Genomic DNA, 17141 nt, shown 5'->3' on the forward strand with positions numbered 1-17141 from the left:
CAATGTATAAAGTTGTGCCTATATACAAATCCTGCAGCAATGGTGGCAAACTTACAGTACACATGTTATTTGATTTTCTTTTAAGATAAAAAGATATTGTTGCATGAGTGATTTTTTCTAAACTAAAATCTCAATATTTAGGTGTTATTGTAATGTTGTAACTTTGCAAAAAATAAGTGGGTTTGGGTTTGCACTTGGGGTACTCATCTCTAAAAAAATTAGCTATCACATATAGCAACTTTTTGAGATAAGCATGTTTTTGTAAGAAAAACATTTTCAAAGGTTTCCTAGTCCTAATTAGTGAGAATACAAGGATAGTTATATTAAATTTTATGTTATGCCTATTTTTAAGTATTGATTTGTTTTCTTAAAAGTAGATCCACTCTGAGAACTTGAAAGTTCTTTCCCAAGCTTGAGGAAGAGTGGAAAGCTCTATACACAATTTAGAGTATTCTTTCTGTAGAGATACAAATAGCAGAAAATCATAGGTTTAGCAGCTACAAATCTCAATCTAGTAACTGTGGTTTTCATCAAATATAATCATCTTTATTTCTCTAATATTATTTAATTGAAATAAAGGCCTCATGGTGAATGGATTATCAGGAAACATTAATCTCTGAGTAGTAAAGAGCATTGATTCAGACAGGTTGACCATGAGCTATACCTCATCTCAATATGCAAGAATAATTTTCATCTTCTACTTCTTTCAGAATCCTTGTATCCAAGGATCTCAATAAATCCTCTAACTTTCTCAGTCAGAAGTCACTAGCTGAAACATCTACAAGAATCAAGAAGCTAAAATAAATATTTCAGTGCATCTCTTGTGGGAAACTAGGTGTGCCAAAGGAGTTTAAGCTTCCTTGTAAGTGAGCAGTGGAGTCAGTCAGTGCCCATGAACGGAAATTTGGAAGAAAACAAATATGGAACATTCATTCAGAACTCAGATCATTAGCCCATAGCATTAACTCCTTTAAGCAGCAGAAAGAATAAAAACTACCTCTAGAGTTAAAAGACAGGTACAAACTATAATATAGATTATAGTACAATGTGAAATGCTAAAATAGAAATAAAGGAGAATTCAGATTAGATTTAAATCTACAGAAAACCACATCTCATAAGATTTTCAAAATATGGGCAGAAAGAAGTATGTTATCAAATACTGCAAAACAGTAAGAAAGGGAAAAAATTTTAAAGAAAGATCTTCCATTAAATAAAGAGTATTGAGCTCTTTTTTGAAGAAGCATTTTAATTCTCTAAGGGGTAAATATGCAAATTCAAGAGGCCTAAGTATAAGTGGATAATGAAAAGGAAAACAATATAAGATGATGCTTTTGAGAAATTTAAATATAATCAATACACAGATATAAAATGGAAGAATAAAGATTTCTATCCCTCTCTGGGAATCAGAGACAGCTTTCTTAAAGTTGCCCAAGATAATAAATGCTATTTAATGCTTCTTATATGAGGTACGTAGCATAATCAAATTCATGAAAATAGAAAGTAGAATAGCTCTTGCCAAAAACTTGGAGGAGAATGGAGAAAGGCATTATTGTATAATGAGTACAAAGTTCCAGGTTTTTTTTGCAAGATAAAAAATAATCTAGAGATGTGAGATAGTGATTGTTTGTGCAACAATGTAGATGCAATAAATGTCATTACACTGTACAACTCAAAAAGGATAAAAATGTAAAATTTTTTTGGTACCAGGATTGAACTCACAACTTCCTGCTTGCCAGGCAGGCACTTATGCTGCTGAGGTAAATCCCCCAAAATGATGAATTTTTAAAAACTAAATGAAAAAAAACAAAAAAACAAAAAAAAAAACCACTAAATGCTTTAAAATGAAAAGAAAATCATCTTACAGTGATAAAATTTATCTTATTTCACACACTTTTAGGCACAACTGAAATAAGCATAATTTACTTTTTAAGGAAATTATTTGAAATATTACTTTTTAATATTGCAAAATATTGTTTTACAATATTTCTCTTAGATTTACATGAATGTATTTGGTTACATATATGAGTGGAGATAAATTCAAAGTAAAAAAGTAGTGAGGTAGAACTGAGAATGAATTTATTTCTAACGAGTAAGTTGCCCTTTTCATTTTTGGATATTTTATATAATTATATAGTAAATTTAGATAATACATCAATTCAGATACATATATATGCTATAGTGCAAGAATTAATTTTTTTCAGGTCACAGAAATTTTACAATCCATGGCTTTGTCAATGCTATTGTTAATTCATGAAGTCCAAATTCTTATAAATAATTAAACAAAACTTGAAATATTTCCACGAAGTGAAAACCAAATTTATGGTATAAAGACTTAAACATTATATTTAATATATGCAAAATGAGGTTCCACAGATCCAAATCATACACTTTTAATTTAATTGAAATAATTTTAAATTGTTGTTCCATTGCATAACTTAATTTGCACCAAAAATAGCAATATTAGTAAAATCTTCTAGTCCACTTCTGATCTGTACATGTATATAATACATTTGGAGAATAACTGATGTTTTGGCAAATCGTTCAAGATAAATTTAATAGCTAAAAACCTAGTCTATTTCCTAAAGTGACTTTGACCTCCCATTGTAAAACTGGCGGGGTGATTTTCCTTACTGAATAAGCATAATACAGAACATTTGAGAGGAAAACAAACATCCCAAATACCCAGGCGATTTTTTTCATATTTCTTTTCCTTTTTTAATCTTAAAAGCTGACTAATTTTACCACAGGGAAGAATTAAAGCAGAGATGATGGCTGTAACTGCTAAATTTTTTCTCCTTAGGAGTTAAACATAATTAAACACAATGGCTTTACTTTTCTTAATATATCATTTATGTATTAACTTCCTGTTGGGCACTATATATTCGAATACTATTTTTAGTTACTAATTAAAAATTAAATACACACGGGACTGGGGATTTAGCTCAGCAGCATAAGCGCCTGCCTTGCAAGCAGGCAGTCGTGAGTTTGATCCCCGGTACCGATAAAAATGAAAAACACCAAAAAAAAAAAAAAAAAATTTTAAATACACTAAATCTTATCAGAATTTTAAATGTCACAGATGCAGTGATCAAAATGAGCATGAATCTACATAAAAATAAGTTGACACATAAAAGATTCTTTTCCTGAAATAGTGAAAGGGCATCATTTTAAGTAAAAAAAAAAAATTAAAGATAAATTATGAAAATTATTGAATGATTATATTATGTTCTAGACAATTAAAAGATGCCACATAATGTGCTTCACAATGTTCAAAACAAATAAAAATAATTATAGGGTTATAGGATACTCTACAAATGTATTGTTAATTTTCAATTTCATTGCCATGTACTTGTTTGTTCAAGAAATGTATTTGGTTTGTGAAGCAATTCCCTGAACCCAAATTGTACGAAGCATGATTTTGGTTTGTGAAGCAATTCCCTGAACCCAAATTGTACGAAGATTATTTATTCAATTCTACTGATTAGAAATTCTAAAACATTATTGAGGCAGAGTGATTGTCACCAGGCGTTCTGGAGATTTCTCATTGTTAATTGACATTAGTTTTCAAGGCCCTGCCTCTAATTTGTATGCAACCATTTACAGGGGTTGATGGGCATAAAATATATGTGTATGCCTTTAATGCAATAGTACAAAAGCCCATAAAAGAATAATTCACAAACTCAAATACAAGGAGAGAGAGAAAGCGAGGAACGTTATTTTTTACTTCCCTTGAGCAAACATGTAATTTCCATGATTTCTTTTTAATGACTGCGGTCTGCGGCCAGTAGGCACTGATTTATGAAAAGCTGTAAAAGATCAGGTGGAACTCTGTAGGACATCGTTTACAGCTGCACCGATTGAAACCTATCTAATTTGTCTAGTAAAAGTGTGAGCTCAGGGTGCACATCACCCGGCCTATAAATTTCCTCTTCAGACCCAGCGTCTGGGGCTAGGGTCTGAAAAAACGCCCTATGCCTGCAGCTGCTCTGAAAGCCCGGATTCCCTTGGTGCGCATGAAGAGACATCACAGACTCTTCACAGTGAGAGACAAATTCCTATCCATTGATAAACTCTCCAGATGTCCTCTCGGAGGAGGAAAGGAACCAATTTTTATTTGAAATCCCTAGAGAAGTCCTGGAAGTGGAAAAATGATACTTTGCAGGGCTGGTTATTCTGAGGTCACTGGCATTAAAATTAGGTCATTTTTTGTCTTGGTTGTACTTTGATCCAAGTCATAAAAAGAAAACTCGGTTGGGGTCATTCTAATCCCTAATCCGCACGTCCTGTTCCATTTCAATTTGTTTATACTAATTTTCCCCAAGCTTTTGTTGAGTCTGGCCAAAGTGTTGAGTCAAAGAACACAAACCATTTTGAATTGAGAAGAAAACATTCTGCAGTTTGCTATTAGGCACACTTCATAAATATTCTGAATAAATATCCTGGGGTTTGATTCTCCATACCCACAAACCCATAAATAAAAAAGTATTACTATTCATGGGATTGAGAGTCCAAAGGCTAGTTCTAAGCTACTGTAGACAGAAATTATGAGGGATGTGTGTGGGCGTATTTGTATGCAGGTAGCTTAGTATATTACCCATCCCATTTCCAGAACTCACTTCATTTTGCATATTAGCAAACTTTCTTATAACTGACTTAATACTATTTCTATTAACTTTGTATTTTGTTTCAATGATGTCCGATGAATCCAGTGTTATATGTCTGATGTTTGATACTGGCCGAGGCTATTTCTTTCAAGGCAGCTGTACTCACATAACCTAAGAATATTATGTAACACTTGGAAGCCAGGTTGGATTTCCATATCCAGTAATTCCTTAATATTTTAGGAAAATAACAAATGGTAAGCCATTTTTGATTATGAAAATAATTTTTTTAAATTATTTTATAGATGAATGATTTAAAGAATCTTAGAAAACTACTTATACAAACACTTCAAAGAAGAAATAATTATGGAAGTATTTTACAGCTTTCTAGATATTGTTAAATGAAAATAATTAACTTTGTAAAACAAATTTTTGTTTTTTATATTATTTCTCAGAATTGGATAAACTAAACCATAGGATATATATATATCCTATGGTTTATATATATATATATATATTACTCATTCCAGAATTACAATAATACACCCAATGTAAAAGAATTGAAGTTGCCTTAGTACAAGAGATAGCCAGTTGAACAATTTTCAACTTTCTGATCTGTTTCACTCTACAAATGATTCTGATGATGTGCAACCTGGGCATTGTTCTGGGCATTGTATTTTCAACACAATATGGAAATAAAGGCAGAACCTAGACACAGATTTGCCATGTTTTAAAAACTCAGTAGTAATCAAAAAATTGAAATGCAGCTCCACCAGTATCTACACGTATAGTTAATTTAAAAACTTCTCCTCTCCTTTGATGATAGCAGGCAGAACTAGGACAGGATCTGTATGTAGTTGTCCTAGCATAAGAATCTTAACTTCATGGGTAGCATATTTCTTGTATATGAGAGAATGAATTGGAGAAATACCACTACCAGTAGTAGAAACTTACCAATTAAAAGTGCTTTTTAGGTATAGATGAGACATTTATGGGTTTACTTCACAGAGAGATTTTATTTAACACGGGAACTTCAGAACATATCCTAAATGAGAATCAGTGGTTGCTAGTTAAAGGCAAAATACTGTACAAGTTCATTTCAGTTGAATGGCTCATTTTGTAATTATTCTGTGCTATTTTTTAATATATTATTGGAATTAAGTAGCTAGAAGCTAAATTCATTTCTAAAATAAAGATAAATGCATGTCATACATATCTTTCATTGGTCTTAAAAGTGTCTCCTGATACCAAATAATTTGAATTTAAATGTTCTAAATGATGATTTTGTACTTTAAATGATAGGTGTAACTTAGAAAAATCATTTTAGGGCTATAAAAATAATAGTCTAGTTTTGTAATTTTAAAGAGAAAAATAAAATAAAAAAAATAAAACAATTTCAAATCAAGCTAATAAGGAAGTAACAACAAGTGACACATTGTATATTGTTATCTTCATAGTAGTTACTCAGAGTACAAGTATAGGCATGAAATAACGTCCAGACAATATTAGCACAAATCTTTCTTTTCAGTGAACTAAGAGAAAGTAGCTGTATAACAGTCTTAACTATCTTGTGTGTGTATTTTTCCTTTTTCTATTCCTTTCTTTCCCCTTTCCCCTGTCAGTTTCTCTTTACTTATGAACATTCTTCCCAATTTAAATATTAATGGTCTAATTTTAAAGCTGATAAAATTAGGCATTTTAAGATAACTATTTTAAGAAGATCACATTACTGCCTAGGCAAAAGGTAAAATACTATATATATATATATATATATATATATATATATATGTATGTATAAGATGCTTGTCTTAGTGCCTGGCACATAAATTCTCATCAATTTTCAATGAAGGGATTCATAAGTACTTTGGGTTCAAATTCTTTTCCTTAAAAGAAAAGAAAAAAGAAAGAGAAGAGATATTAAATGATTCATCTAATGACTAGATCCAGTCTTATGAGTCAAAGGACAATTAAAGAGGTCACTGAAAGCTGAGAAAAACAAAAACAAAATAAAGCAAAACAAAACAAAACCCCAAAAACAAAAAAGCACACTTAAGGCAGTTTGCTAATAGGCTCTTTATTCAGTCTCTTCAAGAATAGAAACATAGTCTCCTCCATTTATTTTATGTCTTCTGCTGCTTTGATGCAGCAGATTTTGCAAATGTTCAGAGATCTGTGACAGACTTGCAATTAAAATAATCCTGTAAATCCCTCTTCTTAATGATTTTAATACTGTACAATATAAATCAAAATCACAATCTATATTTATGCCTTTAAATGTATATTATATATTATGTAATGGCAATATATATATATATTTTGTATATATATATTTGGTCTTCTTAAGCATATATTTGGTATATTATATGACCAATGTATATATATTATATAATGTATATTATATAATGACTATATATATATTTGGTCTTGCTAAAGATATATATATATATATATATATATATATATGTATATGGTCTTGTGAAAAATGTAGGAATTTCATGCTTTTGTATTGTGATTATGTTGCTTTATTAAGTATGGCTGACTTTATGTCCTGCTATAAGTGCAGATGACTTCATTCAAAATATTATTTAGACAGTAACACTTACAATGTCTACAACAAACATCCAGTGGTAAGTGATTAGTTTTGACACTGAATCCATCACCAAACCAAATAGCAAAGTATTTAGTTGTCATGTCTGCTGTAACTGCATGTAAATTCCCACCATCTTTAATAATGATGTAGCATATTAAATTATAAAATGTATGGGTATGTTTACCCCATTCACTGGCAAAATTTTAATGATTTTAAAAGCAGTCATGAGTACTGAAGGGGAAAACTCAAACAAGAGGATTATGCAGTCTTCTTCCAAGCTGCCAGATTGAACAGATGAAGTCTTCATGGAAGATCAGTTTCACAAATAAACAGGAACACCCCATGAAGCCTGGAAGTTCCTGCTGATGTTGGTGTCATGTTTTGACATACAGCAACTCTGCTGACTCCAAATCTCTCTCTCTCTCTCTCTCTCTCTCTCTCTCTCTCTCTCTCTCTCTCTCTCATGTTTTTTTCTTGCAGGCCATCAAACCTTCTTCTGGACCAAAGCAATGTTGACATCACTACCTTCCGCACAACAGGTGACTGGATTAATGGTGTCCGGACAGCACACTGTAAGGAAATCTTCACAGGCGTGGAATACAGTTCTTGCGACACCATAGCCAAGATTTCCACAGAGTAAGAAAAAATTCATTATGAAGAATGAATGATTGTGAATGTTCTACTGATCGTATCTGCCCTAGATAAATGCATTATAAATATTGCTTATACTACTGAAGTATATATTAAACTTCATAATCATTAATCTGAGCTCTGGATATTTTTGTAACCATACCTTTGATAGATACATGTTGGAATATCTTTCTGTCATATAATAGAAACTCTGTTTAGGTCTCTTCACTGATACTGTGGTATTAGGTAGCCCATTACACAGACCCACAAAATCAAGCCACTATTCTGAAACATAAGCAGATACAGCTTGGTGTCTGTTGCATATTCCTGTGTATCTTATTTTATGTTACTTTTACAAAAGAATACTGTGTACATTGAATATTGAGAACTGAATGGACAATTTGATATATACTGAAGCATGATAAATCTAGAAGTAATTTTTACAACTAAATATCTTAAGTCATTATCTGTTATCAAGGGTCTGCTCTGAAGAATATTGTGTGAAGTAGATCTAAGGCCATTCCTTTTTGTTTTCCTTAAAAGACTGATATTTACAAAATACAGAATATGCATCAGAATATTAGTATTAAATTGTGGTTTCATATTACATTACATATAAAAATTCACATTGCGTTAAAAGCCAGTGAGAATCAATAGGATGTGCAGCATTTCTTGGGCAGCATTTGCTGACAGGAATCTTTCGAGGGAGAAACTTCTGGAGATACAGAAGAGTTTTAGATCCAACCCCATGAATCTAATCATAAAAATGAGTCTTACTCACAAGGTATAGTAGTTAAAATAGGGAAAAAAAAAAGAACTAGAGGTTATAGTACCTATGAATGAAGGCCATTATTGTTTGACCTTCTAATATGACTGCATTTTATTTCTTTTTTTTTCTCTGCAGTGATTTTTCTTATTTTTCCACATACCTAGCTAATAAAAATAACTTCCTCAACCTTAAATGATACTGCCACTTAACTAACAAGGGGTCGGCTTACCTAATTCACAATTCCAAGAAATAAATTAGAATTCAGTTTCACTCAGGGGTTGAAATGGCTTGTTCTACCTGTAGAGCTCGCTGAAGTGACTCAGTTCCATTTGTAGCCTGGCACCTTTACAACCATTTATTAGCAGCTATTTATCATTTCTCTTCAAGAGAAGTATGGTAAGAGAGGACTAACTTGGGTCTGGAGGCCATTTCCTGAGAAAAAGAAGGAGGACAGTTTAAAAAAACGATTTTTGTGGGGCAGATTCACCAAAAGTGGTCTGAAATTTATCAGCATGCAAGGTGTCTTAGAAACCTGTGTCCCCCTTTGAGACAGAATCTCTGTCTTTCATCCTTTACTCCATTAACTAAGCCCTTTTGTCTTCTGAAGTTCCTTTTAAGTCCTATTCTCTCCAATTAATATTTGAAAATTTATGTGTTACTAATATACAAAGAATTTTATTGCCAATCTTTTAAGCAAAGTCATTACATAAAATAGATTAATGTCAAAAAAGAAGGGTGTGATGTATTAGTTATAGATACAAGTGCTCAACATACAAATAAGTGCATAAATTATGACATAACATTACAATCAGAAACACAGAACCACAAGAAGCCCTATATGAAGGGTTTATTACAATTGGAGAGAATTTTTTTCTTGGAAAATAAACTCATATTTAACTGACTGCCATTTTTTTTTAAAAATAGAAGGCAATATTTATTAAATAGACTTTTGATTCAATCAACAGTATAATTTGAGTTTCTATGGTAATTATTTTGATTAGACCGAGTCATGATATATATTCCATCATTCAAAATTTTTGTACATTCTTGTTTTAGTGATATAAACAGTTATGATTGTGATATACAAGATACCCGCTTTAGCGCACAGAAGCATAGCAACAAAGCACAGGGTTGAACGTTTCCACACCATGGCCTGATTTTCAAAGGCTAAGTTATGCATATGTTAGTACTCAGATTTTAGATAATGAGCCACTGCATTTAAGTGGTTGAGGCAGAATACTGTTAATAAGATTAACTGCTAGTTTGTCACTTAAATATAGTCAGCCGTTACAAGCTGTGAACATGGCAAGAAAATTATTTGTTAAAAAAGTTGAAATAACAGCATTTGTCACAGGTTCAAATTAGTGATATATTTGGGTCGACAATATAATTTTGGACATCATATTGCTCCACTCCCACTATGTTCTTTTTGGCTGGTAACACTATTTTTCTTCTTTATTACTTGTGTTTGTTTGAACAACTGGTTAATGTACATTACAGTTGAAGGCTGCCTTTTCCTGAGAGACTTGACCCTTTTGCATTTGTCCTTCCCACTGAGTCACGTGGTCTTCAATATCTCTCTCTTTCACCCCCACAATATCCTTTATTCTGCTTTTTCTTTTAAATTCAGAAACAGTGTAAGTTTAGTAACTATTGCCCTAAAAATCCCTCAAAAGGAATTATCTTTTTTTCCTTTAATCACCTTAGTATCATGTATCCCGTGCTTGTTTTAAAGATGAGGACTAATAAAATGATCTTTAGTACACTAAAGACTTGTGTAAATCAATCAGGAAACATTCTCATTTTAAATTCTGTGAGATATTTAGCTAGATATTTTATCTTTCCTTTTGCAATCTTGGACTTCTTATTTGAACTCAGTTGCTAAATGTTTTGTATCCTTCAACCTCAATTCAGAAATTATTTACTGACTAACTTTAAAGATTCTCCTTTAATAGATACTTAAGATGCTTATTGAATTTACTGGACGTTTTTCCTATTCAGACTATGAAGTCACAGGAAAAGATCAATAGAATTTTATTCTTGAGTAAATTTAAACAATTTCAGTTAATTTAGGAATTTTCTTAAAATATGAGCTACAAAAATCATCTAATTTTTAAATGAAGCCCAAAATATGATTTTATTCAATAAATATAATTTTAAAACATTATTTCATAACCCAGTATGGCTTTAGGAAGTTTGAATAAAAAAGATGAGAGAATAGCAAACAGCAGAGTAACTCTGACGGAGCACTGTGTGGATGAGGAGCAGATAAATTTCTGGCTGCACGCCACCGTCCTGCACCCCTGGATGCCACTTCAGAGTGTCATCATCTTTCCCTTTGCAGTTCCAGATAACACATTAATTCTGGAATCAATCCTGGGCTCTTCTTTGGTCTTGAAATTCTTTGTCTTCTGCATAAAATAATCACAATGGAATGCATACAGACACAGGCACATACACACGTGCACATAGACACAGAACGTCTTATTGAAGCCATAGTATCTGGGTGTTCACAATGATTTTGGATTTGGCAAAATGGAGTAGAAAAGATACACTGGCAGAAATAGATTAGAGAGATCATTAAAACCTAACAAGTTATAATGAAAGGAGCTAATTTATTTATCTTTGCCAGAATACAATATAATCCTTTGCATTAATTATACTGAATTGATTATTTTATTGTATTATAAATAAAATTTTATATTGTTGGGTTACATTGTATCTCTGGACAGTTTGAGCCAGGTTTATATAGAAGATTTTTTGAGAAGTATATTCAAGACACACATCTGTAAAGAAGTGATGAAGAAAGTCCAAATTGGACTGAACTTTAAGCATCTGATTTTTTCCTTGACAGTCACTGGAAGGAAAAATGCCTCTGTTTGGGAGACATAATGGCCAAGTATCCCGGCATGTTCTGGAGAGTTAGTATGCTTAAATTTGCCAAGGATCTTAGAAAATTTACATACTACATTGAAATATTTTTCTGCTTTGAGTGACTGTCATTTCTTTTTTTAACTCTGTAAGAGCGAGGAGATAAAGAGACAAAAAAATCTCAGAGTCTAAAAAACATGTTATAGAATTAGAAAAAAAATACAAGCAGAATACAAAAGAGTAAGAAGCTGAGACTCTTGATTTATAAACCTATATTTATGTACATCCACTATTCTCTGGTTCTCTATTCATGACTTGCTTTAGCTTTGTAATCAATGGGAACATAGTTCCACTCATTGTAAATATAATTTCATGGTACATGAAAAATCAAAATCCCATAGCAGACATTTCAAAAGCATAAATTGACAGAAATAGCATGTTTATCTACATGAGAACTTTCACTGTGCACAGATACTCTGAGAGGGGCAAATCTGATGTTACCATTACCTCCCCACTAACCTTCCCTGTGCAGTGCAAGCAGCCATCGAGTGTATACAGTCAGGAGCTCAGGCAAGAGAAAACCCGTGCCTAGAGAACTCAAGGACCATCTGATAGCATCAAGGAAGGGACCTGCAAGTCACCAGGAGCTTCATTCCCAGACAGTTGGCTGGACTACAGTACAATTTTAGTTAATTTAATGTAGTTGATGCCTATATCATACATAAAATGTTTCTCAAATGATTACCTGTTGTCAGTTTGTATATATGTATTGCTTTCAAACCCACTTTTGAAGAGATCAGCTAATATATTTCTATATACACTAGTATATAATAATCATTTCTGTGTGTATGTGGAATGTGCATGTGTGAGTATGTGTTTATACATGTGGTTTGTCCTCTTGATATTCTCAATTTACCTGAGTTTACCTGCCAAATAATATCTTACTTTCAAAATAATTTAAATAACAAACCATGTTTTACATTTTTCCTTCATGAGTAAATATTAATTAAGCTTCTACTAAATGCTAGCAATTGCTTAGGGTGCTATTAACGCACAAAATAAAGCAGATTCTCTGCCCAGATGGAATTCACCTTTTTGAAACACAAGACAGACAAAAGGAAAATAAATCAGAAAGTAAGATGATATGTTATATGGGTGATCAAGTTTTCAGAGAAAATTGAACAAGACGAAAATATAGGAAGTTGAGTTTCAAGTACAGGGAGATTTTGCAATATTTCTTATGAGAGTTAAGGAAGTTTTCATTAGAGGAGGCTGTCTGAGTCAAGAATTTAAAGAGGTAATTACATGAATTATTGGAAAGCATATATACCATTTTTAATAGGTACATGTTTAGCTTTGGCTTTTCTTTTACTAAATTCCTTAAGTTCATTTCACTTTGTTTTTTTATAATTTTTATTTAATGTATAATTAATGAGCTTAAATCATTTAAAATGTAATAAATAGAGAACCTTCTTATTTGTTTCCATTTTGAAATATTTTTTTGTTTTTTCTAGTGAAGATTGCACAAATTTAAATGCTAAAACAAAAATTTTATTTTGTATACGTGTTTTGGGTTATCAGTTTTAAAAGAACTAAACAAATAATTCTTTATGCTCTATTGGAGTTGACCAGTATATTCTGGTGACAAATAGACTAATCACTTCTGGAGATATGGAAAAGCTTTTATTCAAATACCTGCCCTTATACAGTGGTGCTTCAGTTCACGAACACTTTTGATTGCAAACAATTTAATTTGCAAACAGAAGTGTTGGTAAAATTTGTTTTTGTTTGAAAATTCTTTATTAGGTGACAAAGAGGACCATGGTCATCGTTCTCACACAAAAACCAAAGTGGCAATCTTTTCCAAAACTGTTTAGGCCTTGAACTGAGGTACCACTATACTTGATATTACACTATTATTAGTCTCAATTAAGGGTGTGAAACAAAATGACTTCTCCTTTACTATAACCTCAGGGTAGTCAAACTTACATGGCAGCTCCTTTATCCCACATAGGATGTCTCAAAAGTCAAAATGCAGTAGTCTTCAGTTTCTTAAGACTCGAACACAATTTTCATACAACTTTGACTTCTATCCAGGATAGTCAGAGAAGTGCTCAGACTATTCTTAATTTAAGAAAAATAAATAAAACTTTACAAATATTATGTGACCATCTGTATTAATTAAGTTAGTAAATAAAATATGAAATGGGTTGTCATGGCAAACTGATACAATTTATTAGTTTAATTAAATAGAAATTTATTCTCTCAAAATTCTAGACTTCAGAAGTCTAAATTCACAGTGTTGGCCACCAACCGTTTAATCCAATCTGTTGAGGGATTCATTTCTTACCTGTTCCAGTTTCTGCAGAATTCCATTGTCTCCAGTTCCTTGTGCTGTATCTGCCTTCACTTTGTTATAGCTGTTTTCCCCATGGAATTATGTGCCTTTTACTGTCTCTTATCAGGAAATTCTGAATTAGGATCCACCATAATCCAGGACAATATCATATCGGTTCTTGTCTTCAGATATTTGCAAAGCCTCTGTTTCCAAATACATACACATCATTAACTTCTGAGGGCACAGAAATTCGGAGGATGCACTGTAGCCTTGCAGAATATATAGGTAGAATCATCAAAATGTAATACATAGATAACACAAAAATCAGAAAATGAAGGCCAAAATATTGAGATATATAATGGCATAAGATTTGCTACTTAAAGACACAATTATGATCAGGTATTTTACCTTTTATTTTTCAGTGATATGAAAAAGATTGGTGTCACTGTGGTTGGGCCACAGAAGATCATCAGTAGCATTCAAGCCCTAGAAACGCAGTCCAAGAGCGGTCCAGTTCCAGTATAAAGTTCTCCTTCTGAAGACTGTGGTTGCTGGGGAAGCCTGGGCCTCCTTCTGCCAGCAGCTGCTGATGACGGAGATAAAAATGGAAGTTTCAAATTGAATAAGACACTCAGACAAGAGTACCAATGCCTTAACACGGAATTGAAAAACTCTCTATTTTCCCCTGTTATTTAGTGGATGGGTGGGGGGGGTGAATTTTGTTTTGTAATTGCTTTTTTAATGTTAGTTGATGGATTAAATTAAAATTCTTCAGTTCAAAATTGTGAAGAACAAGTATAGAGCCATTTATCATAAACTGACTACCATAAAAGCAAAATGGTGAAAGGACAGAACGGACACGGTGGCTTCGTTTATGAATAGCCACAAAAAGAAAAGACGTGATATTTTTATACACAGACGAAATCTGTAACAGGTATTTTGTTTCTTTAAAAGCAAGCAAAATAGAGGAATTTATACCTCAAACTATCTGGCCATATTTACTACCTTATCATTGTATTATTCTCTTTTATCTGTTTAAAGTATATAGAAATGAAGTTTGTAGTTGTTTTGAGTACTACACTCTCTTAATTGTTAGGCTTCTTAAATGTATCATGTAAAAATGTGTCTTAATTTTTGAGAAAAGTACATATTTATTTTCTTTTGAATCATTTTCTATTGTTTGATATTTATGCCTTGATGATTTCATTTGGATTTGTTACAGCCAAGTGCCAAATGCTTTCTCAAAATGTCAGTAATAGGAAATATGTCTTGCTAGACATGAAGAATGATAAATTTCCACATTTTTGATCAGTTCACTTCTATGTATTTAAAATACTGAAATACTTTCCCTGTTCATATAGTAACCAAATCTTTTACAGTATGAATTATCCCATTTGCTTTTGTCTTTCCATTTATCATAGCTATATTCCTAAGTTAGTGTAATATATTGGCTTGTATGTAATGGATTTTTAACCAGACAACATACTTTTCTGCTCTGATGATCAGAGGCCATGAATTCCCTTTATTTGTAAAGGAACCATTCTAGAATTCATGAAAATTACTACACTGGAAATATTTGAAGTACTATTTAGATTGTTGCATTGGTTGACAGCATAACAAATACATGAGTCAAAAAATCACTTCCTGGCTTTAAAAAGTTTTCATCTGTATTACTGGAGTTTAGGACAGTTAATTAAATATTGCAATAAATATCAGGCATAATTATCTTTAATAGTCTTCCACTTCAATGCACGTATTGTAATTTTGGTGTATAACTCGGAAGGTTCTAATTTCTTTTATTTATTGGACATATTTTTGAAATAGATGGTCACTTAGTAGATTTCTTAAAATCTGTAAGCAGTGAAGAATTGTGTCACTGCAGGAATTCAGACTTGCTGTTACATAAAGGCCAACTAAGAGCATGTACATTGATATTTGAAAGGATGTGTCTGGTAGAGATCTAGCTACTAATAATTCTGAAGCAACATTTTAGACCTACATATAATCTTCCTAATGCTGATATGATGATGTGATGGATATAAGAAATGTATATGTCAGAGGAATTGAATGGTTAAAACAATGCTGCAACATTTATCCTTGTATGCAAAATGAGACAAGTAATACAGCTTGTAATCATAGATCAAAATTCACAAGGTCCAATCTGTTATAGGCTTAATATAACAAAGATAGGATTATGTTTTTGTTGATATTAGCCTGTTTCCAAAATTTCAGCAATATTCTTTATAATCAACTCATGCTTCTAGAATTTTATATTGGATATATAAGAGCATGAACTTTTTTAAAAAAGTTAATAAAACTTTTCTTTTAAGTCCTGCTAGAAGCAGCTGAACCTAACTCCTCTAATCAAGTATTTTGTGTTTTGGAATATTAGATTGAGATTTGAATCTGGCTTCAGTTTCATATTTTCCCATACTAGCATTTTATTTCTTGGAAATTGTTCTGAGTCTACACAAAAACATCTGTGCATTTCATAAACTAGTAGAACTGAAGATCATTGAATTCATTGCACTTATATTGGCTGTAGGTTTTGTTTGAAAGTAGAGGTTGTATACACAGTATATAGCTCTTCATTTTTCAGTATTTTTCTACTTGATCTCTTAAAACTTTACATAATTCTTATCCTGTACATATGTAAACATAACAGTGTACGATTCCTGATTGTTGAGTAGAGGTACTAGAATGCTTGTGGCCATCACTTTGTATATGAACTGCAGTGACTTTCAGTTACCATGAAACTACAACTCCTTCACAACGTTATGTATCACATTACCTGTTTTGTATCTTAAATTTGATTTATACATATTATTTATTTCTGGTTACATACCCATTTTATGCTGTACTATCTGTTAAGCCATGTATAAATGTGATATGATTGGCAATATCTTTACCATGAAGATGTCTTTTCAAAATATCACTCATTTAGTTTATACTGTGCAATGTGAATGGCCTCTTACTAATGTAAAATGATTTGTAGTGGAAACATTTATATTTTTATAATAAACATAATGAAAATATTTTTACAGATTGGAATACAGAAGTGGTCTTTGAAGCCTTTTTTTAAAATATAAAAACTTTGCATATTTAAACAAAAATTAATGAAATGTAAATAAGCCACAGAAATGTGCTTTTTTTCTGTTTTCCGCTTTAGTAAGGACTCATGTCATGTCATCTATTATTTTGGCCCCGATATTATGGTTAATAAAATAGAAAAATAATAATTATGATTTTTATAGTTAATGAATATTAATTTATTAGGCAATTCTATTTTGATTACATGTCAAAAATAAGTTAGCCTCACAAAAATATGTGACCATATCTCAA

At 31.8% G+C, this 17141-nt stretch overlaps 1 protein-coding gene across 2 annotated transcripts in view; it reads left to right on the forward strand.

Moving 5' to 3' along the window:
- Positions 1 to 16850, forward strand: part of Epha3 (EPH receptor A3) — a 368574-nt gene extending 351724 nt beyond the window's left edge. For both annotated transcript variants that reach the window (XM_063224777.1, XM_063224778.1), the window contains exons 16-17: positions 7672 to 7827; positions 14222 to 16850. In XM_063224777.1, coding sequence (XP_063080847.1) covers positions 7672 to 7827; positions 14222 to 14324 — 259 coding nt within the window. In that variant the 3' untranslated portion in view covers positions 14325 to 16850. The remainder of the gene's footprint in view (positions 1 to 7671; positions 7828 to 14221) is intronic.
- The last annotated feature ends 291 nt before the right edge of the window (positions 16851 to 17141 follow it).

The sequence above is a fragment of the Cavia porcellus genome, unplaced genomic scaffold, assembly GCF_034190915.1.
Source record: "Cavia porcellus strain 051 isolate PalLab524CR breed Dunkin Hartley unplaced genomic scaffold, mCavPor4.1 scaffold_15, whole genome shotgun sequence".
Lineage (NCBI taxonomy): Eukaryota > Metazoa > Chordata > Mammalia > Rodentia > Caviidae > Cavia > Cavia porcellus.